Source organism: Armigeres subalbatus, chromosome 3 (genome assembly GCF_024139115.2).
Source record: "Armigeres subalbatus isolate Guangzhou_Male chromosome 3, GZ_Asu_2, whole genome shotgun sequence".
Classification (NCBI taxonomy): domain Eukaryota; kingdom Metazoa; phylum Arthropoda; class Insecta; order Diptera; family Culicidae; genus Armigeres; species Armigeres subalbatus.
The window spans coordinates 422800424-422828345 of NC_085141.1; the positions used below are offsets into that span (position 1 = coordinate 422800424).

The following is a 27922-nucleotide window of genomic DNA, read 5'->3' on the forward strand; positions in this document are numbered from 1 at the left end:
CCCGATCAGTTTATTTTGGGCAGCGGTTGAAACTGAACTTGTTTTCTTGTAAACTCGTACTTTTGATTATTTTTTTGCAATTTCTTTCGTTCATTCTAGTCAACTAGTCAACATGGCAGCCAAAGTTCCCAATGCAATTTTCAGCAATGGAAACAGCATTCCGATGATTGGCCTCGGGACATGGAATGTATGTTTCTAAATTGACTGACAATAATATAATGCGATTTAACAACTCATAAATTTATCAAAATTTGATTCGACAGTCTCCTCCTGGTGTGGTAGCGCAAGCAGTCAAAGATGCAATTGATATCGGCTACCGGCATATTGATTGTGCTCATGTGTATCAAAATGAAGACGAAGTTGGGGATGGAATAGCTGCCAAAATTAAGGATGGAACAATCAAACGGTACCGAAGTTCATGCTCAGATAAGGTGAATGTTAACTAAATGCTATTTTCAGCGAGGACGTATTTGTTACAAGCAAACTGTGGAATACATTCCATCGTCCAGATTTGGTGGAAGGTGCCTTGAAGGTCACTTTAAAGAACCTTAAACTTGCTTATCTGGATCTATATCTGATCCATTGGCCTGTAGCGTACAAGGAAGGCGATAGTCTGTTCCCATTGGGACCTGATGGCAAAACTTTTATCTTTTCCGATGCCGACTATGTGGATACTTGGAAAGAAATGGAAAAGTTGGTCGACGCAGGGCTGGTAAAAAATATTGGCTTATCGAATTTCAACTCAAAGCAGATTCAACGGGTATTGGATGTTGCTCGCATCAAACCAGCGTGTAATCAGATTGAGGTCCATGCATATCTGCACCAGTCCAAGTTAACAACATTCTGTACTGAAAAAGAAATTATTGTAACAGCCTACAGTCCCTTAGGATCCCCGGCTAGACCGTGGGTGAAAAAGGATGACATCGTACTGCTGGATGATCCAACCCTGAAAAAAATTGCCGATAAGCATGGCAAAGAGCCGGCCCAGATTCTTATACGCTACCAGATTGAGCTTGGTCACGTAGTGATTCCTAAATCGGTTACCAAGTCTAGGATCGCCTCGAACTTTGAGGTGTTCAACTTCACACTGGACGGGGACGATATTAAAAATCTAGCTGCGCTGGAACGTAATGAACGGATCTGTCCGGAGTTTGGTGCATTCGGACATCCACATCATCCATTCGAAAAGGAGGAATAACTAAACAAGAGGATCGATACAGCATCAAAATAAATATACATACAAACAGTTCTTATCAACTTATTACATATGTCTAAAGTATCATGTAAAAAAGAACTAAATATTTTCCGAAATTTTATTGGCATGTTTTTAAGCATAAAATTAATTGTAAAAAAAAATAAATGGCCAAAATTCGAAAACATATCTTTCTAAATCATGAATGTGAATATTCTGAGATAGACAAGTTAAAATATAGTGCTTATTTATAACATTCTAATGTTCATATTCCTGAGGCACAGGAGAATTGACAAGCGAGCACTTTCATAGCACAAAGAGTACTTGTGTCTTACAATGAAATACAATATTTACCCAAAATTTCAGGAATTACACATTTTCTTCGATTTTAAGTACCTCTAATTGTTACCATTTGCTAACGTTTCTCTGATCTGAGGCCGCCGTGCCTAGTGCAGTAGCTACGGTGCCAACCAATGGCAGATCGAATATCTCTCCAGCCATCTTCAAAAGAAGCCGTGGCTAGCTGCTCTCCTGTCGGGAGTGCCACTTCCAGCTTTGCGCGTAGTCAGTCATCTTGGAGTGACCCAGTCCAGTGTGACCCAAAATGGCCGGAACGAAATAATATGGCAGTGGCTCTCCGTGGATGCGTGTACCTATACGCCACGGAGATCTGTCAAGAAGAGTCATGGCTTGCTGCTCGCGGATTGACACGCTGAGGTGTGAATCTATGAACACACGCTCAATCTTACTCAAACCCCACACGCTCGATATTGAACCGCAGTGTTTGGCCTCGACGCGTTTTGTGTCGATTTGTTTTTTATTTCTTACTAGCAGACCCGCCGAACTTCGTTTCGCCTAAAATTGATTTATTCTCTGATTAGATCTCGAGTTATGAAGAAATTGGTGTTTCATTTGTATGGGAGCCCCCCTTTTCAAAGCGGGGAGGGGTCTCAGACCATCTTAAAAACCTTCCCCGGCCCCAAAACCTCTATACATACAAATTTTCACGCCAGTTCAGTAGTTTCCGAGTCTATAAGGCTCAGACAGACAGTAATTCATTTTTATGTATATAGAATTAGGTGACCTCCAGGTGTCCTTGTGAATATTGTTGGGGAGAAAAGAAGCTTCTGACTACTATTGATGATGCTATACAGCAACAGTTCGCTAACTGGGCTAAAGTTATAAAAAATGGGGATTCTTGTGTTTGTTGGGCATTCAAGTCTAGCCGGCAAAAGATGATTTATTTGCACAACAAGCAATAGTCAAATCAATTTTCAATCGGCTTAAAATTCCATACTACTCGACAAATTTTCTTCATAACATTGTTATATTTTGTTGTCAAATTTTGGCTTGTTAATTTAATCTCACGAGCACGATCATTTGTCTCATCATCGATAGATCATCAGAGACATCTTTACTGTTGTCTTTACTAAATCGGCTCCGTGAAACTATCGTGAACTTAGTTCAATTTATGTTCAATTTCAACTATTTATATTTCAAACAACTGTTCCAGTAATTATAAGCAAACCTGGTTTGCTTATAATTACTGGAACTTTTTGAACTTTCTTCAAGTTCTTACTATTTTTTTTGGGTTACATATGGTATATTATCTTGTTCACATTCTCATAGTGTTAGGTTTTGGAATCAAAAAAGATCTTTATGTCAACACATTTTTAATTAGTTTCTTCAAATTGATCATCAACAGTCACATCAAATTCATTATGCGTATAGTTATACCAAGCACTAGAGTTGTTAAAACTCCAGAGATTGGAATCGGAGGTGAAACAGAGGCATTTTAAATTCACAGCAAGGTGCTCTGAAACGCGTCAATGGCAATGTCGAGCCTTCGTTTTTACGTCGCCTAATCGATGTTTATTTATGATTTACTTTAGCGCCAATAAAACAATATTTTAAGATTTTCAAAGAAAATTAAGGTGGTATTTAAATAGCTATAAACGTTCAGATTAACCAAAATATGAATGAATTACAACCGCGTAAAAAAAGCTGGGTGTTTGTATACACCCAGCTTTTTTACGCGGTTGGAATTCATTCATTTCTCGGCCATTTTATTTTAAGGCTGCGCTGGAGTTATAGGAATTATTATTTTTGAACATAAATTTATCATTTTTTAGGGATTTTCTGGTCAATGTTTTTCAATTACAATGTTTTCAACTTAAACTAAACTTAACATTTTTATACTAAGGGTACAAGGAGTTAATCGTTGCAATAGAAGATTGCAACGATTTTTGGCTAAAATTGGAATTTATTTTGTTGGACATTTGTTGCATTGTCTCAATATTAGAAAATCTATGAAGTTCATTGGTACTATACCACGGAGGCAACTTCAGAATCATTTTCAAAATTTTATTTTGAATCCTCTGGAGTGCCTTCATTCTGGTATTGCAGCAACTAGTCCATATTGGCACGGCATACAACATGGCAGGTCTAAAAATTTGTTTGTAAATCTTAAGACAAAGTTTTGATGTTCTGTTTATAAGTGGATATAGACACTTAATATTGAACCGGTGCCAGCGAAAGTGGTACATAAACCATTTTTGTCGATTTTGCGTTTTTTACACCAACGGCTTCTGTTAGCAAAGATCTAGTAAGTGTAAATCAAGAAAAAGTGATTTTTGACAACTAAATCTGGAGATATGCAATTTTTAATTTCTGGTATATATCACAATGGCAATTTCGTTGCCAGGAAAAGTGGTTCAAGTACAGTTCTACTCACTAAAATCAGCGTATTGATAAGAAAATTTGACAACGTGGATATTTTCGCCCTATTTTGAATTTCAATATGGTTTACTGCCGTTTGAAATAATTTTATAAATGTTCATGTACCACTTTTACTGGAGACGATTTTTGGTTCCTGTTGAATTTTGTTCCCATTAATAGTGGTACATGTGCATTTTGTTCCAAAAAATTTAAATTTGTCAAGAAAGCTCGTATATTTATCTTTACTACCTTTAGGCACATCAGTCATAACACGTTGGTACAGTTGAGATGCACAAAATTGCTAATTTGAATTTTATTTTCAAAGTTATGGAAAAATGTGTCTCCTGTAAAATTTACTCAATGTAACATGTACCACTTACGGTGGCACCGGTTCATATATTTGTTACATATGGCTTGAATGCCTTCAATGTGATTTTTAAAAGTTTATTTTTGATCTAGCAGAAGACCTAAATATTTAGCTTTACCAATTAATTGGAACCCCATTCATAGTGACAATATGTCTGATAGAAGGTTTCAAATAAGAAGCTCTCGGCTTATGTGGGAAAATCATAAGCTGAGTTTTGGAAGCATTCGGGGAAATTTTCCATTTTTGCAAATAAGTGGAGAAAATATCCAAACTTTTTTGCAATCTACTACAAATGACACGAAGGCTTCGCCCTTTGGCTGAGAGACCAGTGTCATCTGCAAACAAAGATTTTTGACACCCTGGTGGTAAATCAGGTAAATCAGAAGTAAAAATGTTATACAATATGGGCCCCAGTATGCTGCCTTGGGGAACACCAGCTCTTACAGGTAATCTATCAGATTTAGAATTCGGATAGTTTACCTGATCTGAGCGATCTGATAAATAATTTTGGATCAGCTTAATAATGTACAGAGGAAAATTAAAATTCATCAATTTTACAATCAAACCTTCATGCCAAACACTGTCAAATGCTTTCTCTATATCAAGAAGAGCAACTCCAGTCGAATATCCTTCAGATTTGTTGAGCCGAATGAATTTCGTAACTCTTAATAACTGATGAGTGGTTGAATGCCCATGGCGAAAACCGAATTGCTCATCAGCAAAAATAGAATTGTCATTAATATGAACCATCATTCTATTTAAAATAATCTTTTCAAACAGTTTGTTTATCGAGGAAAGCAAACTGATTGGGCGATAACTAAAAGCCTCAGCTGGATTTTTGTCCGGCTTTAAAATTGGAACAACTTTGGCGTTTTTCCATTTATCTGGGAAGTATGCCAATTGAAAACATTTGTTAAATAAATTAACCAAAAAGGATAAAGAGCTCTCAGGAAGTTTTTTGATAAGTATGTAGGAAATATCATCATCACCCGGTGCTTTCATATTTTTTAATTTTCTAGTGATAAATCTCACTTCATCCAAATTAGTTCCCAACGAAGGGTCAAAAACATTCTCTTGATTGAGAATATCTTCGAAGCTCCGTGTGACCTGATCTTCAACTGGACTAGTGAGACCTAGACTAAAATTATGGGCACTCTCGAACTGATGAGCAAGATTTTTAGGCCTTTTCGCCATTTGTTAATAACATTTTATTTCCCTCTTTAAGCGCAGTAATTGGCTTTTGAGGTTTTTTAGGAATTTTCGTTAATTTCCAAAAGGGTTTCGAACTGGGATCCAATTTTGAGACATTATTCTCAAAGTTGATATTTCGTAGAATAGCGAATTTCATTTTGCAAATCACGCCAAATAACTTTCAAGACGGGATCGCGAGTTCTTTGGTATTGCCTTCGCCTCACATTTTTAAGACGGGACAAGCTGAAGATCGTCGTCAATAATAATGGAGTTGAATTTAATTTCACATTTAGGAATTTCAATGTCGTCGAATTTCTATTTATGTCCCTGCACGTCGTTCCTGTCAACTTTCCGTATACTATATAAATCGACATCGCACTGTATTTGGACAAATCCATTGGAAAAATGTTTCAATTTGCTCAACGAAGTATCCACGTTTGATTACAATAACAGTAGAGACCTTTTTCAAATTAGCATGAGGCTATTATCATAGGTGTAAACCGTTACTCGGGGATCGGAGGGACCCTTACTGAAACCCTGGACACTTCCTCCTGAAACGGACACAAGCAATGAACAATAAACAACTCTGACTGACTGAAAAGTCAGGATATTATTCAATACATGTGAGGCGGAAATGTCCCAGTGGGGGATGCAATGCCAGGAAGGAGAAAAAGTATGTAACGGATGGTACAATTCTGTAGAAATAATTTTATTTATTCCTGATTACTGTGGGGTTTAAGTCAGTTTCCCCCAACGTGTTTTTATAGGTTCACACATCAGCGAGAAAATCGATGAATCGCAAGCCATGACTCGACCCCCTTCTTGCCAGATCTCTGTGGCGTTCGGGTACGCATCTACAAACAAAACATTCCCTACAACATTATGCATAATACATAGCCAAATTCAGCTTATTGAAATCTAATTTGGGAAAACATTATAAATGACTACAGCACCATTAACGTTCTATTACTTATGCTTCTACTATTTGGAGTGACACATTTTGGCGATCCTGTCTGGCTTCCATTTACTTAGTGACCGAGTAAGATTGTGTAAAATTTGTGTCATTGGTCAAATCGCCCCAGTAGACCGTAGACGAACCACGTAGACCAAATTTTCACATTTTCAAACCCTCTTTTCCTTAGTATACTATCGTAGATTTTTTCCGAAATTTTGAAAAAAAAACTTACAAATTTAAAGCATTTTTCTATGGAAAATACAAAGAGGTTCCTACGGACATTTTCAAAAATTTGCGAATAATTTTCCGTGATGAATCTAAATAATTTTCAGTGAAAATTTCGGATAAATTTTTATGAAAACTACAAACGGAAATTGCGAGGATTTTTTTATGGAGACTCGAAGAATATGGGAAATTCGAATAATTTCCCGAAGAAACTTCCAACAGTTTCTTCAGGAATTCCGAAGGTTTTCCATTGATAATTCCAAAGAAATTCCATTAGCAATCCCGAAGAAATTGCCGTTAAACTTCCGAAGTATTTCCGGTAAAAATAACGAAGAATTTTTCACGAACATTCCTTAGAATTTCCTGTTAATGTCCAAAGAATTACTCGCGGAAATTTTGAATAATTTTCGTTGGAGATTCCGAAAATATTTCCGTGGAAATTAAGAAAAAAAACTAGAACTAGAAAAGGTTTTCCTGAAAAAAATCAACTCCTGAAAAACAATCAAACAATCGAACACAATAACAAATTTGGACTTCCATCCACGCCGCCGCCGCACTGAGGAGTATTTCAGCACAATCCTGGCCAAAAGTCAAAAACAATTTTTTAGATATTCCCATATTATTTTTTGTTTTTGTACTCTCAAATAGTAATACTAACTTGCCATGGAAATTTTGGAACAATCTAGATTAATTGTAAGCAATGGTGGTTGCTAAAACTTCACCATAATTCACATGCTAATTTTATCGCAATTGTCCAAAAAAAAATTAATTGCATATTATTCGGCAACTAGGCCGTACGAAAACCATTTTTTTGTTAAATATCTTGGCTGTGCATATGCACAGCATATGTTTCGAAATGGACAAATTGATATGAAATTTGCGAAAAAGAATCCACGTGTCTTGGAGGGACTCGAACCCTCAACCTCCTACTCTCTAGATAGGCGTGATAACCCCTACACAACAAGACCACTTAAAGGTCACGTTTGCGGAAAAGCCATCAGAATCCGAGTACCAACCTCCACCATCCACGTGTCTTCTTTTTCGCAAATTTCATATCAATTTGTCCATTTCGAAACATATGCTGTGCATATGCACAGCCAAGATATTTAACAAAAAAATGGTTTTCGTACGGCCGAGTTGCCGAATAATATGCAATTAATTGTAATCAAGTGTCGGTCTTTCACCGTCATTAGTCGTCTGAGTACACGCGACCGCTTACGTAAAGGCAATCAAACTCATCAAATGCTTTAGCCAAGCAAGCCTTTGGCACAACAGAGTGCGATTGAATTCGCATTCTATACCGTCCTGCCCAGTTCGTTACTGGGGGGCATGGAGTGCGATCCTCTTGTTTAATAAACAATGTGCACTCGCTTGACTGTGGATATACAACAGTAAAGCACATGTGGAGATTGGGCAAATCAAGCATCCGAAAGATATTCAATTTGCAAAAAAGAGAGCTAACCGCGGTGGAGGTTGGTACTCGGATTCTGATGGCTTTTCCGCAAACGTGACCTTTAAGTGGTCTTGTTGTGTAGGGGTTAACACGCCTATCTAGAGAGTAGGAGGTTGAGGGTTCGAGTCCCTCCAAGACACGTGGATTCTTTTTCGCAAATTTCATATCAAATTGTCCATTTCGAAACATATGCTGTGCATATGCACAGCCAAGATATTTAACCAAAAAAAATGTTTACGTTTTATCGTGTTTTTCTGGTTTTTTAATGATTTTCAAGATGAAAGTCAACATAGGTACCATTAATGAGGGTATGTAAAACGTTTTCAAGCATGATTCGATCTAAAATTGTTTTCAGGTGATCCTTAATGATGATATTAATTGGTAGCTTTTTTCTACCTTTTTATAATAATATGATTTACAAAATAAAACTTTTGATTAGGTTCCGAACACGATCAAGCAACAAAATTGTCAGAGTTGGAAATATTGAAGTTTCCTTAATAAGCCCCACAAAAAAACTTATCACGTATCCTCACGCAACCGTGACTTGTTTTCATTTGAATATAGCGAAGTTTGCTAAAAAAAAAGTTAAATTTTTCTTAATATTTAATTTAAGTATTTACGGTAAGTTCACATAAATGGTTGCTTCCAAAAAAGAATTAGACTTTAATGAACATTCCATTAAAAGCTTACGCACTTTTCGGATGTAAAAAGTTGTTAAGCGGTTGATCTGCATATCTATTTGATCTGCTCCAGTGTTTTATCAGTGCATTATCCAGGGACTTTAAGGTCACTCCTGATGGAATCCAAGTTTCAAAGTGCTCGCGTTTTCGGGGGCACACCACTCGATACGGAGGCGGCGCACAACTGTCATTTTTGTTGATTTAGCTTTGCTGCGTCGCAGCATGCGTGAAATAATAAAAATGGCAGTTGTGCGTTGCTTCCGTATCGAGTGGTGTGCCCCCGAAAACGCGAGCACTTTGAAACATGGATTCCATCAGGAGTGACCATAACATATACCTCGCCAGAAACGTTCCAAAAAGGATTCAATTTTTTTGCCGTAGTGCTTCAGATTTGTGTCTAGAGAAGGTGCAAAAGTGGTTGTAGTAAGTAAGACAGGAATACAATATGCGCGGAATGTAAAGGAAGTTAAAATAGATCCTTCCTTTGAAAAATCAGCGCAGTCAGATGACGAGGACATTGACACCGGTAAGACTGCACTTGGAGCTTCAGTTTTTGATAGGACCAAAATATGGTCGGGGTTCAGCCAAATCGCACCAAGCGTCAATGAAAAAATACCCATTTTCTAGTACAAATTTTCGTGTAACAGATCCAATTGATCACAAATCGTATCGATCCTTCTACCCTATAATTGAGGATACCCAACAACAAATTTAATGTACGAATGAGTCAAATATACTATATTAACAATATGATTCACTCTCACGAAATTTTGGCGACACCACATGTGGCGCCAACTCGCGTCCAAAAGGATCGATACACACGTAAATCGAACTACCCAAAATATGACTATCGTTTTACACACACTTCAAAATGTCATCATGAAAAAAATAGGGATGCTTGATGTTTTTTTTGCAAACTTAATCGATTATGTTTAATCGAATGCAAACGGAAAATCAAATGTTGTAGCAGAAGTGTGGTAGGCATATGTTTGTGGAAATGTATAATAAATTTGATATAGCTCGTTGAACTGTATCCGGCGGGACCATTCTGGTGCACCATATCGAAATTGACGCACGCTGAAGCAGTTGGAGAGCTATACGAGGTTGCTGTGGAAGTTAACATTCTTCTAGCATTGTACCTACTCGCTCTCTGTTTCGCAAACCATGTTGCTGTTTGCTCATTTGACTGCAACACTTTTATCAAATATACTATTGTCGCGCAAATCTTTTTCTAGAATGCTGCGGCGGTCTTACACTCGCAGGCTCGACTGCGAAGGTAAACGTCAAGATAGCCGCCGTGTTAAAAGATAGGCAAAATTTTCTCGCTCAAAACAAAACCACGTGCTTTTCGCGAAATGACAGCAGTGTTCGATTGTTTTAGTGAGAGGCAACCGGAGTCACTGAGTACATGGAGAGTATTTATCATGGCAAGTGCATACAGTGGGTGAGATTTTCATCGACACTGTTGTGTTTAGTGACCGTTGCGATTACCTGAGAAGCAACCAGCAGGAAGCCGCAGTATTCTATTTTATCTCGAGATGCATAATATATTAACAATATGATTCACTCTCACGAAATTCTGCGACCCCACATGTGGCGCCAACTCGCGTCCAAAAAGTTCGATACACGTTATAATTAAACTACCCAACATATGACGATCGTTATACACACACACTTACGGAGCCGAATTTATTGAATTCAACATTTGACTAGCAAACATTACCGCTAGGCAATGGTTAAACTCACTGGTATTTTTTAACAGCAAGGAAGTGACCCTGATCAATTTACTTATGTTTTGTTACACTTTACACTTTACACAGCTACGGCAGCCAAATTCCCTTTTTTTTCCCTAAATACTCTTACAAATAGGTTTATAGTGGTCATCTAGAGAGGGCCACTTGGCCATATTTTACACTTATAGTGGTCATCGGGAAGTTGTCGTGTAATTTCTTCTTCTTATTGGCATTACATCCCCACACTGGGACAGAGCCGCCTCACAGCTTAGTATTCATTAAGCACTTCCACAGTTATTAACTGCGAGGTTTCTAAGCCAAGTTACCATTTTTGCATTCGTATATCATGAGGCTAACACGATGATACTTTTATGCCCAGGTAAGTCGAGTCAATTTCCAATCCGAAAATTGTCTAGACCGGCACCGGGAATGGAACCCAGCCACCCTCAGCATGGTCTTGCTTTGTAGCCGCGTCTTACAGCACGGCTAAGGAGGGCCCCTAATGTCGTGTAATATTGGGTTTTATTATTAGATCTTATAAATTGATCTTGAAAACCATCCCTAGAACGGAATAAAACTTGTATGGCTAAGGAAGGCTTTTATATTACTATGGTAGATTATTGTTTAGCATGATCAATCGTTTTGAATAATTTTATGACACCAGTTAAACTTATTCATTCGCATAACAAGTTTCAATTTTGGCAGGTGTTGAGAAAGAATTGGGTATATGTGTAAAAAAGATATCGAACCAGTGCATAATCTCCATCCAAGCGTTTCTCAGCTATTTTCAGAGGATTACATACAATTATCAAGTTTGGCTTCGTTATGCTCTTTAACGTTTGAGCTTCAATAAACAAGTTATTTAGACTATAACTTGGTAATAATCGATTCCTCCTAAATTTTTTATATGATGATTGGAAGAAAAAAATCAAGGAAACTCATTTAGTAGTAACGTGGTAAATAATTGACTGTTTTACAACTGAAAGGTTCCGTTTAAGGGAGAAAAAAAGTTGTTTGGGACCCCTGGGTAGATTTTTTTCAAATAGCCATGAAAAGAAAGCTTAAAGGGTCAAACACAATGGATACGTTTGCGTTCGTTTTGACAGTTTTCCCATGGGAAAACTGTCAAAACGCACGCAAACGTATTCATTTTGTTTGGCCCATAAGAGCTATATTTTCACGTAGTGAAAGTATTAGCGATGCTAATAATAAGCTCGCATGCATAATCCCATTTTTGAGAATTCCCAAATTGTTATCAATTTTTGAATATGATTTGACAGAGAGAAACGAAATTTTGTGAACAAACTGCCCGATATGAGCGTCTGATATAAATACAATTCAAACATAATAACGTTTGTGGTACAATCTCTCTATATAAAAATGAGTTTGCATTTCCTTTGAGGCAATATAACTCACGAACGGGTTGATCGATTTGTACGGGTTTCTCATTAATCGATTCGTCTTGAGGACTGCTGTGCTATAAAATATCACTAAATTTTGAGGAGAAAGTTGAGAAATTGTGAAAATAGTTGTAAGGAAACCCAATACGATCGTGCTAAAAATGATCTGGAATGCGGCGCTGAATGAACTCAACAATTGACAGTAAGAATGCAAAATATAGGCGACTCTATAAATCTCGATGTTCTATATCTCGATATCTCTCCCTATGTCGATGGTTTCCTCGGTCCCTTCAATCTACATACATTTTGGCTTTCTACATCTCGATAACTTCCCTATCTCGAAATCTTTCTATCCCGATGTGTTGTAATCGTATTTTGTTCTGGATTCACTCTCCTTATGTCGATATGTTCAAATTTTTAGGCTACTAGACCATATTTGGACGATAACAATACAGATCAACAATAAGTAATGATATTTGTTTTGTTGTTTTTTTTTTGTCTTTGTTAAGGAGACTTTCAGCCCTAGGCTGGCTCGTCTCCAAAACTGTTTTGTTGTCGTTTTTCATAGCAACAAGCTGTTTTGGATCTAGTACCCATTTAAATTTTCCTTCCATTCCTCGATCTCTCCCTATCTCGATGGTCCCTTCAATATCGAGATGTGGAGAGCGACTGTAGTATAATCCCGAGCAAGGTCGGGTACGTTCAACTAGTTTTTCTTACGAAAGTATCGAAAAATAATCTATTAAATCCCAAAAAATATCTGATATTGGATACGAAATCGAGAAAGCACAATAAAATAGGCGTGATTAAGTTTAACCGAAATATCTCACCGTAATTCTACGTTTTGAAAGGGCAAGTGAATTGAACAACTTAGTTGATTGTAATTTACTTGCAATAGAGTTGAACATGTTCAACTTACTGTCCGTTCAAGTGAGTTAAGCGAAGGTGTTTGGACGCGTTTAATCCAAGCGACTTGTTCAATTCACTTTCCATGTCTAAATGTAACAAAATAATCATACCCATTATGATAAGCGCAACATAACAAAACGCAATCGGATGAGTGTCATCTTCATGGCTTTCCACTCAAGATACATATTCATTCAATCAATGGTGGGCAGCAAAAAGTTTTCAATTCATAATAAGTTGAAATGCAGGTGTTAAGTTCCAGTAGGAATTTAGGACACCGAAGAGGAAGAAGAATGGAATAATATCGATAGTATGCAGAAACAATTAATCAATTTCTTGCTGAAGAAAATGATAGAAATGTTCACAGTGGAACAATCATTTTAATGTTTGCGGAACGGCTTTCACAGTTTAAACGATTGAAGCAAAGGTGTAGTTTATCTGCTTTGCACTGCTTCATCGAAATATTTACAGTAGTGTTTGCATTTAACAAAGTCGATATTCCGGTAATCGATTTATTGAAAAATGTATGGACATCCCCACACTGTAAAATGTTATCGAACAACTGTATGACTACTCACCGGAAGATGGCAGGAGGGTTTTCCAGCACAAGCTAGAAAAAAAACATGTTTAGATTCCTCTTTGCTCGCTAGATGATGTTGTTATCACCGGCAAATTGTTCGCCATTTCGTTGTATGGGAAAACTCTTTTTTTTTTTTTTTATTGTCTTTATTAACGAGGTTTTCGGCCCTAGACCGGTTCACCTCATATGGGAAAACTCGAAGTGAACCATATTGTTAATATAATATATTTGAATGAGTTGATTGAATTACTTTTGGTTTTCATTCTATGAACAAAATAATTAAAATCAGTCAAAAAGACGCTTGAGGCGGTTTCGCTGAGCCCCGGCCATATGGAAGATGAATTTGCCGCCTTTGTGCGAAAATGCTATCCAGCTACGATCCGATCTTTTTGTCAGGATGGTCCATCGTATGCATGGAATTTCACCTTAGCGGCGGATATGTATTTGAGTGATCTAGAATATAATTTTAAACCTTTGGAAATTTTCTAAGTTTTGACGCAAGGAAAAAATGCGTCCTTCCTCTAGTTTTGCAACTAAGGCTTTACCAGAAAAATCAGGTTGTGGAAACTCAAATGGACTGATCCGCTTAAGATCGATTAAATAAATCGATCCACGTAAGCAGCGACCCCAGTGTACATATCAAACAGAATCTTGGCTTAATAGATTCGGTACTAGTCAAAGAGCATTAATTTTACAAAAAATGTCCAAAGATAGCAACAAAAAGGAATTTCTCATCCGTCTTGTGATTCTTTCCTACGCTTCCTTCAAACCTGGGAAGCTTCAAACTATACCAATCAATACTCTAATTTATTGTCATAGGTCTTTGCTCGTCATCCTGAATCCAAGCACACTCTGTGTCACGCCAATCAAGCAATTTTCCACGCCTCGTCCTTTTCGTTCCTTAACGAGACCTTTTTCCTGCGGTTTGCTCACATCAGGTCACGCTGCATTAAGGAGAGTTAGAGAAAAAAACAACAGCTGCCTAGCAAATCAAAAGTTAAAGTGAATCTGTGACAATCTTCGCTTCACGGTGGATTCTATTATGATCAATAAGTTGATACCTGAAGAAAGCAAAAAGATCCATTTGCACATGCTCGTTTCTCGGTATATCAGATATGGTCACTTAGAAGATTCTGCCAAGTGTATTATGATACTATAAAGTAAGAAACTGTTGTTCATTATTATTCTACATGTATCTAGATCACAGAAGTACAACATAATGGAAGCCTTGCATTTTTTTCTTTTTATGATTACTTCACCAAATCGTCCTATTTTCTGAATTTTAAATTGAATAATTATTAGCACTAAAAAGACCAGAAAAACCTCAGACCTCGCTAATTGCATATAAAAAGCAGTGACTTTCAATATCAAAAATTGCTGTTATACACAATGATTAATTACATATTTGCATTCCTTATGAAACTAAATCAAGTGGATCCCATCAAGCCAAGTAGCAAACGAAAAGACAAAGCAAATTATAAAACAACATTTTCTATACGCGCTGTATCGATCCCATGAAAATTTTGTCCTTACTTCATTCTTGCTGCTTCTTATAACTCGGCACATGGCGTCACGCTAATCATTCGATTTTCCACGGTCCGCTCTGTTCTTTTTGTTGCACTTCCTTGATGAGGGTTCGCAGACATTATCACGGACGGTCATGCCGAATTACGGAAGATGGTCCTTTCGGCAGTGCACGGTGTGGGTGCATTGTATTAGCTTTTACCGATGGATGGGTCGCAAATCGGCAGCTGGGGCGCAGAGTGAATGCATAATCATTGTTCGGATGAATAGAAGGTGTAAATCTGTTAAAATTTAGTTTCACGGTAGATTATGTACCGACGAATAAGTAGCTTTCTAAGAAGCAAGAAGATCGATTTTGGTATGCTCGTTTTTCGGATGTTCGATACGCGAATCAGATAAGGCTACTTTAGAAATGGTGTCAGGGATATTGTCAGCGCGAAATTGATTTTTATAGCAATTATAAAGTTATTGAGGCCACACTATAAGCAGTTTATTGGCTTAGAATTCAATATTGAATGGATAGTACTTGTGACTGGTGCTCAGTGCAAATGGAACAGTGCGTTTACCAGTGTTGAAGTCGTCCAAAATTTTGATTTCATCGTCGGTTAGTTTGAAGTCGAAGATTTCAATGTTTTGGCGAAGGCGCTCTGGGTTCGATGATTTTGGCACCGGAATCGTACCAATGTCAACGAGGTAGCGCAGAATAACTTGCCCCGGTGTTTTATTGTATTTGCTGCCTATTGCCAGAACACGAGGATCGTCCAATGCAGGTTTCGGAGTATTGATCGGATCCTTTTCGTAATAGTTGGGACGACCAAGCGGACTGTACGCCGTCAGTGTGATATCGTGATTATTGCAAAACTCGGTTAGTTTGCGTTGATTAAGCCCAGGATTGCACTCAACTTGATTGGTCACTGGTTTCACTTTGCATTCCTTCACGAGGCGCGCAATTTGTTCGCTATTGAAATTTGACACGCCGAGGCTCTTTACTTTGCCAGTTTCCAGGAGCTTCTCCATGGCACGCCATGTATCCAAATAGTCCACTTCAGTAAACTCAGGTACGCTAGGTACATCTGGGTCTTCAGGCTCCCACGCAACAAACTGATAACTCATTGGCGTATGCATCAAGTACAGATCGACGTAACCAATGTCCAGGTTCGAGAACGAACGGTTGAACGCTTCCTCAACGTGAGCCGGATCATGGAATCCATTCCACAGCTGAAAAAGGTTCAATTGTACGTACATACCTTGATCTACTTTTATTTATACATACCTTGGTAGTAACAAAAATATCTTCACGTTTGATCACACCTTCGGCAATTTTCTCGCGGATCGCTTGTCCAACTTCCTTCTCATTACGGTACAAGAAGGCCGTATCGATATGACGGTAACCCGCATCGATGGCAGCTTTGACCGCTGATATGCCTTCTCCTTCGCGGGACTTAAAAAAGAATACATTACATGTACTTCACAATGACATACAAATTATGTTCAAGGACATACCAACCACGTTCCAAGACCCAGCACTGGAATTTCATAACCATTATTCAATTTCACTTTGGGCGCAACCGGAGCCATTTTTGCCGCTAGATATTAAACAACAAACGATCAGATCCAGACTGATAAACGAATGCACCGACTCTAAGTTTAATATAAAAGGTGATAAGCATACATAAAGGCAATTCATTAACTGATTATAGAAGAGATGGTTTCCAGACTACAGCGGTAATATGCACAACTAACTACAAAACGGATCGTGATGGCAAGAACCGGGTTCAAATTCTTTGCCGCACTGTGCATCCTGATTCGACAGCATTCTTGTTTGATAGTTTACATGATCAGGTCGATTCGAATCGGATGTCAGTTCAGTTTTCATCTGAGAAATTTAGCAGATGAAGTTCTGCAAAAATACTAAACATCAATGCACAGTGCAGGAGCAATTTCCAAATGTGGTGTAATGCCGGCGGAAAAAAAAGATGTGATGTTAAACAATTGAATTGATAATGCAGCAATGGCGAGTTATGACGCATGACGATGATGGTCGGTAGAAAGCTACTGTACACGACCGTACATGATAATACTCTGATGTCATTGACGGGAAAGATTGATTAGGGTTTTGGTGGCCTTGTGTCACTACTTCTGCCGCATAAGCAGGAGATCAAGGGATCGATCCCAGACACTTTCCCATTGCATATTATTAGTAAATAATACAGCTTCATCCATTTTTAAATCAAATTTTATTGCTGTACCAAGTAGGTTTCGGAATATATAATTTCTATAATAAGCTGTTACAGTTGCAGTTAATTAATGAACACTCTAAGTTGATTTGAAATATTTATTTTTCTGGGTCCATTTTATGTTTTGCTTTCATTGTACATGGAACATTTACAACATTTCTTTTGAAATCCGTTTTGGGAACTTTTTCACGAGCTTCAAACGTTTCGCGAATGCGTCACACCATTTTCTTATTTCTAATAAGTACAGTCGACTCTCTACATCTCGATGTTCTGTATCTCGATATCTTTCCCTATGTCGATGGTTTCCTCAGTCCCATCAATCTATGATTCTACATACATTTGAGCTTTCTACATCTCGATAACCTCCCCATCTCGAAATCTCTCTATCTCGATGGGTTCTGATCATATTTTGTTCAAGATTCATTCTCCTTATGTCGATATGGTCAAATTTTTAGGCTACTAGACCATCTTTGGACAATAACAAACACATCAACAATAGGAAACGACATTTGTTTTGTTGTCGTTTTTCATAGCAACGAGCTTTTTTGGATCTAGTGCCCATTTCAATTTTCCTTCCATTCCTCGATCTCTCCCTATCTCGATGGTCCCTTCAATATCGAGATGTGAAGAGGCGACTGTATATCCCGTTTAAAAATTATAAATTCCAAACGGTTTCGTCCCAGATTCTCTGGTAAGCATAAAATTTATGTTTACATGTACTGAAATATCTGGAAATTGCTGCAAACATTTGTCCACAAACGTTTTTGCCATTCTCGTATACTAAGTATACGTAAAGGCTATATGATCGCTCCAAAAACCAAACTTTTTATAGAAGGCTCGGAGACCCATAGTGATATATACCAATCGACTCAGCTCGACGAATTGAGGTGATGTCTGTGTGTATGTGTGTCTGTGCGCACCCACCCAAAACAAATGTCACTCATTTTTCAGGCACTTATCCTTAACCGATTTACTCACAATAAGTTGCATTCGACGCAGGATACTCTACCATTGTTTACTATTGAAAATTGATCAGATCGGACTATGGGATCGGAAGTTATGGCCAAAATACCACTTTTTTATAGAAAAATTGAGTGAAATATGTCACTCATTTTTCAGGCACTTATCCTTAACCGATTTACTCACAATAATTTGCATTCGACGCAGGATACTCTACCATTGTTTCCTATTGAAAATTGGCCAGATTGGACTATGGGCTCAATTGTAATGGCCAAAATACTATTTTTATAATGCACGAGAAAGGCACCATCACCGCTAGGTGGATTAACCAGGGTTTTTTATAGAATAATTACAAAAAAATGTCACCTATTTTTAGGACACCTAACCTTGATCGATTTACACGCAACAAGTTGCATTCGACGCAGAATCCTGTCCCAATGTGTCCAATAGAACATTGGCCAGATCGAAATATGGGATCGGAAGTCATGTCCGAAACACCATTTTTGCCTTTTGCCTACAAAGTATACGAAAAGGCTATATGTTCGCTCCAAAACCAAACTTTTACAGAAGGCCTGGAGACCCATAGGGTTATATACCAATCGACTCAGCTCGACGAACTGAGATGATGTCTTTGAGTGTGTACGCACACCAAAAGTGCGAAAAATTTAGCTCACTTTTAATGCACTTACCCTCAATCGATTTAATCACAACAAATTGCATTGGACGTGGCGTGTTCTATTATTTTCTATTGAAAATTGGCCAGCTTGGACTATTACCTTAGAAATTATGGGCAAAATACTTTTTGCCTTTCTTGTGCTACAAAGTTGTACCGAAAGGCTATAATTTCTCTCCGAAAACGAACTATCGGATGCTTCCAAACTGATATACTTCCCTCCCTCTTCATACGGGAGTTTGGCATGAGATTTATATCATAACAAATATTGCCCTCCGCTCGATTGATGGGAATGACATTTCATTTTCTTTTTGTGTAGTCGGAGCTTCAGTTTAACAAACATCCAAAACTAATATCCTTAAAATATATGACTGGGTAAAATAAAACAGGGGTATGTACGTCAAAAAGATTGGAAAAGGAAAAAAAATGTCGAAAATAGCATATTGTAGATCAAGTTGAAAACCGAACCGAGATCTCGCGTTTTCAACTAGATCTACAATATCTTTGCTTGAAATAATCCGATTTTCTTAGAACGGACAAAGAAATTTCTCTTTTTTACTCCTAACTACTAGCTCATCTATTTTCAAGCACACACATTTTACGAAGGCCGAGAAAGGCACCATCACCGCTAGGTGGATTAATCTGCCCAGGTAACCATTAAGCACTCTAATAAGCCTTATATAAACCATATAACAACATTTCAGTGCCTATAAGCTGTATATATGATTTTCAAGTGCTAATTAGCCGTATAAACTTCAAGCATTAAAAGAAGCCGTATATCGGTATATAATACTTCGATATAATCCCTGTGGATTCAAGCCGAATAAGGGAATTATTATTACCAATAGCTACTATCTATGACGTTTTGGTAGAATCAATAACAATCACACCTAGAATTAGAATTTTTCACTCACATTAGAAACATTTTTTTGTAAATCATAGTCTACAACACATTACATGGACCATGCCGGATAAATGCTGTATGAGCTGTGGATGTGTTCTACGGCGATATTTTTATTAATCTTTACCTAAAAGATACCTTTAGATAGGATTCTTAAATACAATAAAAAGTCCTGTCCAATTAATTACATATGATTCATTTTCCATTTCCAATGCCTCGTTCAATGCTTTCTCGCCAAGTTTCTCGCCCTTTGATTCGAAGGCAGATAAAATCCTTGTGTTTTTATCCCTTCCCAGCAATACACCCATTCAAATCTGTGATGGATCAGATGGTAAAGCAGCAAACCTGAACCAAAACGATCAAACACAGTTCAATAGTTCAATCCCGCAATTAAATATAATAAACAAAAAAATCATCGAATCCCAATGGGAAGAAAAAAGAAAGAACACAAACAATTATTTTTCATTTCTTTTTTTTCGTCCCGTTCCAACTCGTCTAAAAATTTTGACATTTTGGCATAGGCGTGGAAAAATTGGTAGGGGCAAGCACTATATCAGCCAAATAATTCGCCAAAAGCGGCTTTTGAGCAGCACTAAAATATAATTTAGATCTTATTAGCACTGTTGTTTAAGTTTTTATGCGACTATAGAACCGAAATAAAGTCAGTTTTTACGGCTGGAGAGACGTTAAAAGGTATTTCGATGGAAATCGAAAAGCAATGTTGTCCTTTTTTATAAGTACAGATGATTCAGCATATTCATAAATTTGTAAAACTAATAGTAAAATAGTAAAAAAAAAAACAGATTAATCCACCTAGCGTTGATGATGCCTTTCTCGCTAATTATAAAATGTATCGAGAAAAGTACTTTAGAGAGGTCAAAATTGCACAAATGTATTGCAATTAATGGTTTTTGACCGTCATATAGACTTCCTAAACATTTGGAATAATTCTCATTCTTCCTCATGTAAGTCTGAAATAACTCTCGAAATAATTCATTATAAGCAACAGGCGATGAAAATCATTTGTTATTTTCAGTATTTTTTCAGAGTATAAATTTCTGTACAAAAAATGTGGCAAAATTGTATCGTGTATAAAATTGTATCATATCAAAACTGTCATATAATCGAAATCGAAATCAGGAGCAGACAAAATTTGAACATGCTAAAAATCGGGTCATCACATATTCATTTACGGAATTATGCTATCGCACTTTCATTGCAAAGAATTAAAAATAATCTTATTCTAACATTGCAACAAATGTCCAACAAAATAATTTCCAATTTTAGACAAAAGTCGTTGCAATCTTCTATTGCAACGATTAGCTCCTTGTACCCTTAGTATAAATTAGGTTGAGTTTAGTTTAAATTGAGAACATTGTAATTCCTACATGGTTCAATTTAACCAGAGGAAAAATCCTAACTGCCAGAGGCGATTGAAGTGTATTAATGATAACTAAAAATTTAAATAGCAAATAAGGATTATAGTGTTAAGAAAATACAGAACACCTAGTCTAAGAGATGAATGCATGTGTTAGAAAATTAGCAAATAAAATTAGTTAAAAAAAATCTTATTTGAAGTTAAATTGTATACAGATAATCAATCAGAAGTCTGAATCCATCCCTTTTTGAATGAATAGAAACTTAAAATAGTTTACTTTTTATACTACACGTGTACCAAAATCTCGAAAAAAAAATCACTGTACATGTATTAAAAATATTGAGAATGTAGCTAACACTATTTTGAGAGCCTATCCCGACTACAAGCTTTATCAGGATAAAACTATGATGAGAAGTATCTTGATCAAGAAAAATTATTTAGCTCTTTTTCAGTGGAGTGTTTTCACTGTCATAAGACGAGTTTAGCACAATTCCATTTAACTCCACCATCTCGCGAGGTGGTGGAATTAAATGGAATTGTGCTAAACTTGTTTTATGACACTGAGTATCTTGATGTTAAAGTTGTCGTTTATATCAAGTTATAGATCTCGTAAGGGGCTGTCCAGGTCCACATACTACGTGGACAGTTTAGGAGGGAAGGGGTGTATGGCAAATGTCCTCATTTTTTTTAAATGTATATGAGAGGTTGTCCACTAGGGTGGCTCAAAAAACACTTTTTCAAATTTTTTGATGGGCCGCCCTCTTATTCGGTTCTATTTGATGCCCTGATGCTCTGGACTAAATTTCAGCCAAATCGGTCAACGTTTGGGCAGTGCTTAACTCGTTGGAAGTTTATTTGGAAAAATGTATGCAGAAACATCCAAAAACAGTGATTTGCAGTTGGACGGCACAATTTACGATCAAGAATTATGATACTCATTCAGTTCTTGTAAAATAAAATACAGAATGTTATGCTGAAAACCGCGAGAAGGTTAGAGTTTATTACGCAAAGATATTAGCATTTTACTGGAGTGTTGTAGGGGTGAATTTATTTCTTTTCAAAGGTAAAAGAAACGAAATTTGCTCAAACCCCACTGCAGAGAAATGTTAATAACTTAGCCGGGCAAACTCGAATCTTCTCGCGGTTTTCTGCATAACATTCTGTGTTAAATTATCCAAGATCTGAATGAGTATCATAGCACCGACGAACCGACGTGTCACTGGCGCTCTCTGATTGTCTCACACTTTTTAACGGTCATTCGCTTTTTCGGGCGATCGCTCCTGTCAAATGAGCTAAGACACAACTCCGCTGCAATGTTAATACACGTAGGTTGGCGGCTGAGCTACGAAAACTTCGCGAGCCATTTTACGGGTGGCGGTAGTGTTCGATGATTTTTCATCATGGCGTCGTGGGCAGCAAATTTGAATTATTTTCCATGGGGTGACACGTCGGTTCGTCGGTGATCATAGTTCTTCATCGTAAGTTGTGTAGTCCAGCTACAATTTACTGTTTTTGGATGTTTCTGCATACATTTTTCCATATAAATTTCCAACGAGTTTAGCACCGCCCAAACGTTGACCGATTTGGCTGAAATTTTGTCCAGAGCATCAGGGCATCAAATAGAACCGAATTAGACGGCGGCCCATAAAAAAAATAAAGTTTTTCCCATACTAATTTGAGCCACCCTATTGTCCACGCTGGGGGAAGGATTGAAAAAACGAAGATTGTTTAAACGTCTGTAGAAAGCATTTTTGACAATCTCCACCGTTTTTTTATTATTATTTGGGTCTGTTTTACCATCGTCGGATAAAAGTGAAAGAGTAGAAAATTGGATTATGTACCTGACAACTTTCCCTCAAAACCACAAATCTAGAGTGCTTTGAAAATAGGTCGTATGTGCAAAAGAGAGTCTCTCTTTGAATCTATTCTCTTTCGATTATTACAAAAATATACATAAGTTTACTTCGAATTTCTTGGCAGACATCCAAAGACAATAGCTTTGTATATTATGCTGAAGTGGAAATGTAGCAAAACATGCAAAACTAGCCGATATATTAGCGAAAGAGAGCGTGATCAAAGAGAATCTCTCGTTTGCACATACGACCTATTCTCAAAGCAATCTAGAAATGCTCATTATTGAAGAAATTTATTCGTTTAACGATCATTCAAACCAGGCATTGCAAACCATCCCATCATTCGATCTTTCGAGCAAAGATTCTGATGAAATAATGGGATATCGATCTTAGCTATCTATCCCCTCAGTAAAAAAGTGCAATGTTCGTCATGGCGAAACATTGTTTCACAGCTTTTGTTGTAGCAACACCTTCGCAACGCAAACAAACCCCGAATCGCGCTGGCTATCCGGATCATCATCGAACGCTCAAATAATAATATCTTTCCAGAGTGCTCTTCGATAAGGGATAATATCTTTGCACAAGCAAAGATAATATCCTGTGCTCAGATGATATTGCAATGCCTGATTCAAACTGTGGGGTTTGAGTGAGTGTCAATCGGTGAGCAGCAAGCCATGGCTCGGCGGAAAGCTGCTGTCATCACATTTCGCTACGGCCGTTTTAGGGCTTCACATTTTTTCGATCCTGCCGGGTTATGTTTTGGATCCTAACGCTAATTTTAAAAGGTGAGTTGAATTCTATGAATAAAGTGGTTAATGTGCTAATGTGTTAAAATATTTGATGGTTAAAAAACACAAGGTTTGTATTGTAACAAAGCGCATCTGGAAAACGCGAACACATGAAAAATGGGTTGTGGTTTGGGAAATCATAATTATAAAGCGCATCTGAGAGGCAGCTTAAAAAAGGGTTGTAATTTGGCTGAAAGTTGGATTAAAAGGACGAAATAAAATGTTTATATTATTGCTGCAATCTATAATGTTTTTTGAGAGATCAATATCATACCACTACGTACCAATTTATCTTAACATTAAAACGATAGGGTAATGGCACCAATAGTGGAGGTATCAGTAGATACTAAAGGAAATATTTTAAAAAATTGATAATTATGGGAAATTTACAGCTTTAGTATCTCAGCTAATAGATAAACCAATAAATTTGCTAACAAAAATTAGATTGATGTAATTCAACATCAATAACTATCAAATATGGCCGTCTAAGACGAGTTTAGTACTCTCCATTTAACTCCACCAATTGTTTCGATATCTTTGCAGATACGTATTTCGACCACAACTGTGTGGTCGTCTTCAGTGTCTCGTACTTGACTCGACTTAGCAATACTTAGCGATACTCATTCAGTTCTTGTAGAATTAAATACAGAATGTTATGCTGAAAACCGCGAGAAAATTAGAGTTTATTAGACAAAGATATTAGTATTTTATTTATTTTTAGGGGTGAATTTATTTCTTTTCAAAGGTAAAAGAAACGAAATTTGCTCAAACCCCACTTCAGAGAAATGCTAATAACTTAGCCGGGCAAACTCTAATCTTCTCGCGGTTTTCTGCATAACATTCTGTAATAAATTCTTCAAGATCTGAATGAGATTCATGCTTCTTGATCATAAATTGTGTGTCCAACTGCAAATCACTTTGATAAGAAAATTATTTTGAGCTTTTTAGTGGAATGTTTTCACCTGTCATAAGACGAGTTTATACAATCCCATTGAATTCCACCACTTAATTGTATCTTGACAGATACGTATTTCGACCTCAACAGTAAGGCCGGCTTCAGTGTCTCGTACTCGTAGTCGAGTCAAGTACGAGACACTGAAGACGGCCTTACTGTTGAGGTCGAAATACGTATCTGTCAAGATACAATTAAGTGGTGAAATTCAATGGGATTGTATAAACTCGTCTTATGACAGGTGCAAATCACTGTTTTTGGATGTTTCTGCATACATTTTTCCATATAAACTTCCAACGAGTTTAGCACCGCCCAAACATTGACCGATTTGGCTGAAATTTTGTCCAGAGCATCAGGGCATCAAATAGAGCCGAATAAGAGGGCTACAAGAGACCGATGAATTCTCTGCATCTCCATGAGCGCACTGGAAAGGAATAGTATGTTAGTTGGGAAGGAAATATATTGGAAATCAAAAAGCAAAACCAAATTTCGTTGACCGGTTGATCCGCTTACTGAAGAAACACGACTGGATAAGAAACAAACTTTCACTCTCTCAAAATTCAAAAATGGCTTAATTATCCATATAGAATAACAAGTTATTAGAAAAAATAGCTACCACACTGTCTCAATCTGGCGAAGTGAAGTAACCCGTTTTTTTTACAAATGTTGTGTGCCGTCCGGTCCAGACTGCAAGGTATATAACTACATAGAAATGGAAAACTGGTACGTCATACGTCACTAAGGCGGCATAAAGTTTCATTAAATGTTCGTTTATGATGATATTCGCATGATATATTTATAGAAACATAAGAAAAAAATATCCCGTCCCTTCGCTTTACATCAAGCACAACAAGACAAGAATGCATAATAATTAGTGGTCAGTAGTCACCCCTAACAGCCAAGCGTAACATAAGAAACGCATATGCATTAAAAGCTTCCGAATCATGTTCTGGAGCGATAATAACACTCCCCATTTAATACAACGATACATTCGACATATAGACATCAGCGTGGGAACTAAGCAGACCACAATATTTACTTCGAGTGGAAGTTTCGAAAAAGACTTCGTGATAACTACAAACAGGGTCCATAGATAGCAAACTCGTTTCATTTTCTGTTTGAACAAGTCGGACAAATATACGCGATAAGCAGACTATCTCTATCGTTCGGTGACTTGCATTTTAAATGGATATCTTTTCTCATTAAATCCACCCAAATTCTAATGACATTCTAATATGTTAGATTTTATTTCATCTGGTTAAAATGTACAGATAATTTAATTTTAAAATTCGGCATTAAAAGGGAAATACTTGTGGCTGGTACAGAGATTGAACGGTACCGTGCGCTGTCCGGTGTTGAATCCATCCATGATTTTTATTTCGTCTTCCGTCAGTTTGAAATCAAAAATGTCGATGTTCTGCTTAATGCGTTCGACGTTGGATGATTTCGGGATTGGAATAGTGCCAATGTCAACCAGATACCGGAGTATAACCTGGCCGGAAGTTTTTCCATACTTTTCACCGATTTCGACAACCTTAGGATCATCCAAGGCTGGCTTCGGCATGCTATCCGGATCCTTCTCGTAATAGTTTGGACGGCCCAGTGGACTGTAGGCGGTCAAAGTGATATCCAAATCCTTACAGAATTCGGTCAGTTTGCGCTGGTTGAGGCTTGGGTTGCACTCGACCTGATTGGTCACAGGTTTGATTTCGCATTCCGCAAGCAATCGAGTGATCTGTTCGCTGTTGAAGTTGGAAACACCAATGCTTTTAACCTTCCCAGTTTTCAACAGCTTTTCCATGGCCTTCCACGTGTCAATGTAATCGACGTCGGAGAATTGCAGTTTCCCATCAGCATCGTACGGCATCAAGTTCTTTGTATCCCAATCAATGAACTTGTAACCAATTGGCAAATGCATTAAATACAAGTCTACATACTCAATGTCCAGGTTCTCCAAAGATTTTTGGAACGCTTGTTCAACGTGCTCCGGGTGATGATAGGTGTTCCACAGCTAAAAAGTACAAACATGAAATTACCAAGCATTGAAGGAACCGAATAGATACAGTCGTTACCTTTGTCGTCACGAATAAATCCTCTCGGCGTACGACGCCTTCTTCGATTTTCGCGCGAATCGCTTCACCAACTTCGTTCTCATTTTGGTAAAAGTAGGCCGTATCGATGTGACGAAAGCCCGCGTCGATTGCTGCCTTGATAGCTTCAACACCTTCTCCTTCCTTGGACTGTTAATCAGAAAATGAGAATAAAAATCATGCTTACGAGTATTGCACTAAACAGTAGATACCTAAGTACTTATGCTTCAACTCACTAAACGCACCCACTAACACTGCTCTCGCAAACTGTGTATTTGTGGAAAGCAGCACCCTGTATTTAGATTCCACGAGCAGCGAGTGTGTGCGAAGAGACGAGGGAAGCCAAGCTTGATGATATAGAATTTATTGCTCCCTGTAAAGCTTGTATAAACTAAATCGATTATCGCGGGTACTTACCAACCATGTACCAAGGCCTAGTACTGGCATTTCTAGGCCATTGTTTAGCTTGACAGTCGGTGCCTTAGGTGACATCTTGTTCTTTATAGCAACTATCGTCGGTGGGTATCGTCAAATAAATACACTTGAGATTCACTTCCCAGTTTTTTCTTTGTCCACAAAATACGCGACCGCGACAAGACGCAGCGTTGGGGCAAGTCTGTTTCCAAGCAAGCTTGAAATGCGAATGATTCGAAAAGGTAATTCGTGATAAAATGTGAGCCGGCCGGCTAGTACAGAGCTGAATCGACCGTTAGCACCGACTATTCCACTCGTTACTTCAGGTGTATAATTTCATAATTATTTTAGAATCTTTTGAATTTAAGATGCAGTTACAGATATTGAAGATAAAAACAACCGAAACTAAAATTTTTCCACTATCTCTCTTCATTATTACAATTTCACTATAATTCATCTTCTCAGTGAAATAAGTATGAATGCTTCCTATTCCTATTGTATTTGTACAAATTCCAACATAAAATTTGTAATCGATTGGTCAACCATAATTCATTCTACCCACTGAGAGACTGAATTTGAGCTCATGCAGTTTTTCATCTTGATTTGTTTCAAATAATGTTTTTATTCGCAAAGAATTTTTGAGCATAAATAATATCTCACTTCACATTGGAATCACGAAAGTGAGTCATAGCCCAAACTTCAGAGCATCTGTTTATACTTTTGTAAAAATCATTTAATGATTCATACGAATT

General features: G+C 37.5%; 3 protein-coding genes across 3 annotated transcripts; 1 reads left to right on the forward strand and 2 right to left on the reverse strand.

Moving 5' to 3' along the window:
* On the forward strand, positions 1-1377 carry LOC134227368 (aldo-keto reductase family 1 member B1-like). The gene is made up of 3 exons (XM_062708782.1): positions 1-187; positions 264-406; positions 460-1377. Exons 1-3 carry the CDS (start codon positions 113-115, stop codon positions 1196-1198), a joined length of 957 nt encoding a protein of 318 aa, XP_062564766.1. The 5' UTR covers positions 1-112; the 3' UTR covers positions 1199-1377.
* A 13299-nt stretch (positions 1378-14676) lies between these two features.
* Positions 14677-16592, reverse strand: LOC134227365 (1,5-anhydro-D-fructose reductase-like). The gene is made up of 3 exons (XM_062708778.1): positions 16428-16592; positions 16198-16365; positions 14677-16142 (listed from the first exon to the last, which is right to left on the reverse strand). Exons 1-3 carry the CDS (start codon positions 16500-16502, stop codon positions 15423-15425), a joined length of 963 nt encoding a protein of 320 aa, XP_062564762.1. The 5' UTR covers positions 16503-16592; the 3' UTR covers positions 14677-15422.
* Positions 16593-25889: 9297 nt separating this feature from the next.
* Positions 25890-27414, reverse strand: LOC134227364 (1,5-anhydro-D-fructose reductase-like). The gene is made up of 3 exons (XM_062708777.1): positions 27174-27414; positions 26739-26906; positions 25890-26677 (listed from the first exon to the last, which is right to left on the reverse strand). The coding sequence occupies exons 1-3, from the start codon at positions 27246-27248 to the stop codon at positions 25949-25951; spliced, it is 972 nt and encodes a 323-aa protein (XP_062564761.1). The 5' UTR covers positions 27249-27414; the 3' UTR covers positions 25890-25948.
* Positions 27415-27922: the final 508 nt, after the last annotated feature.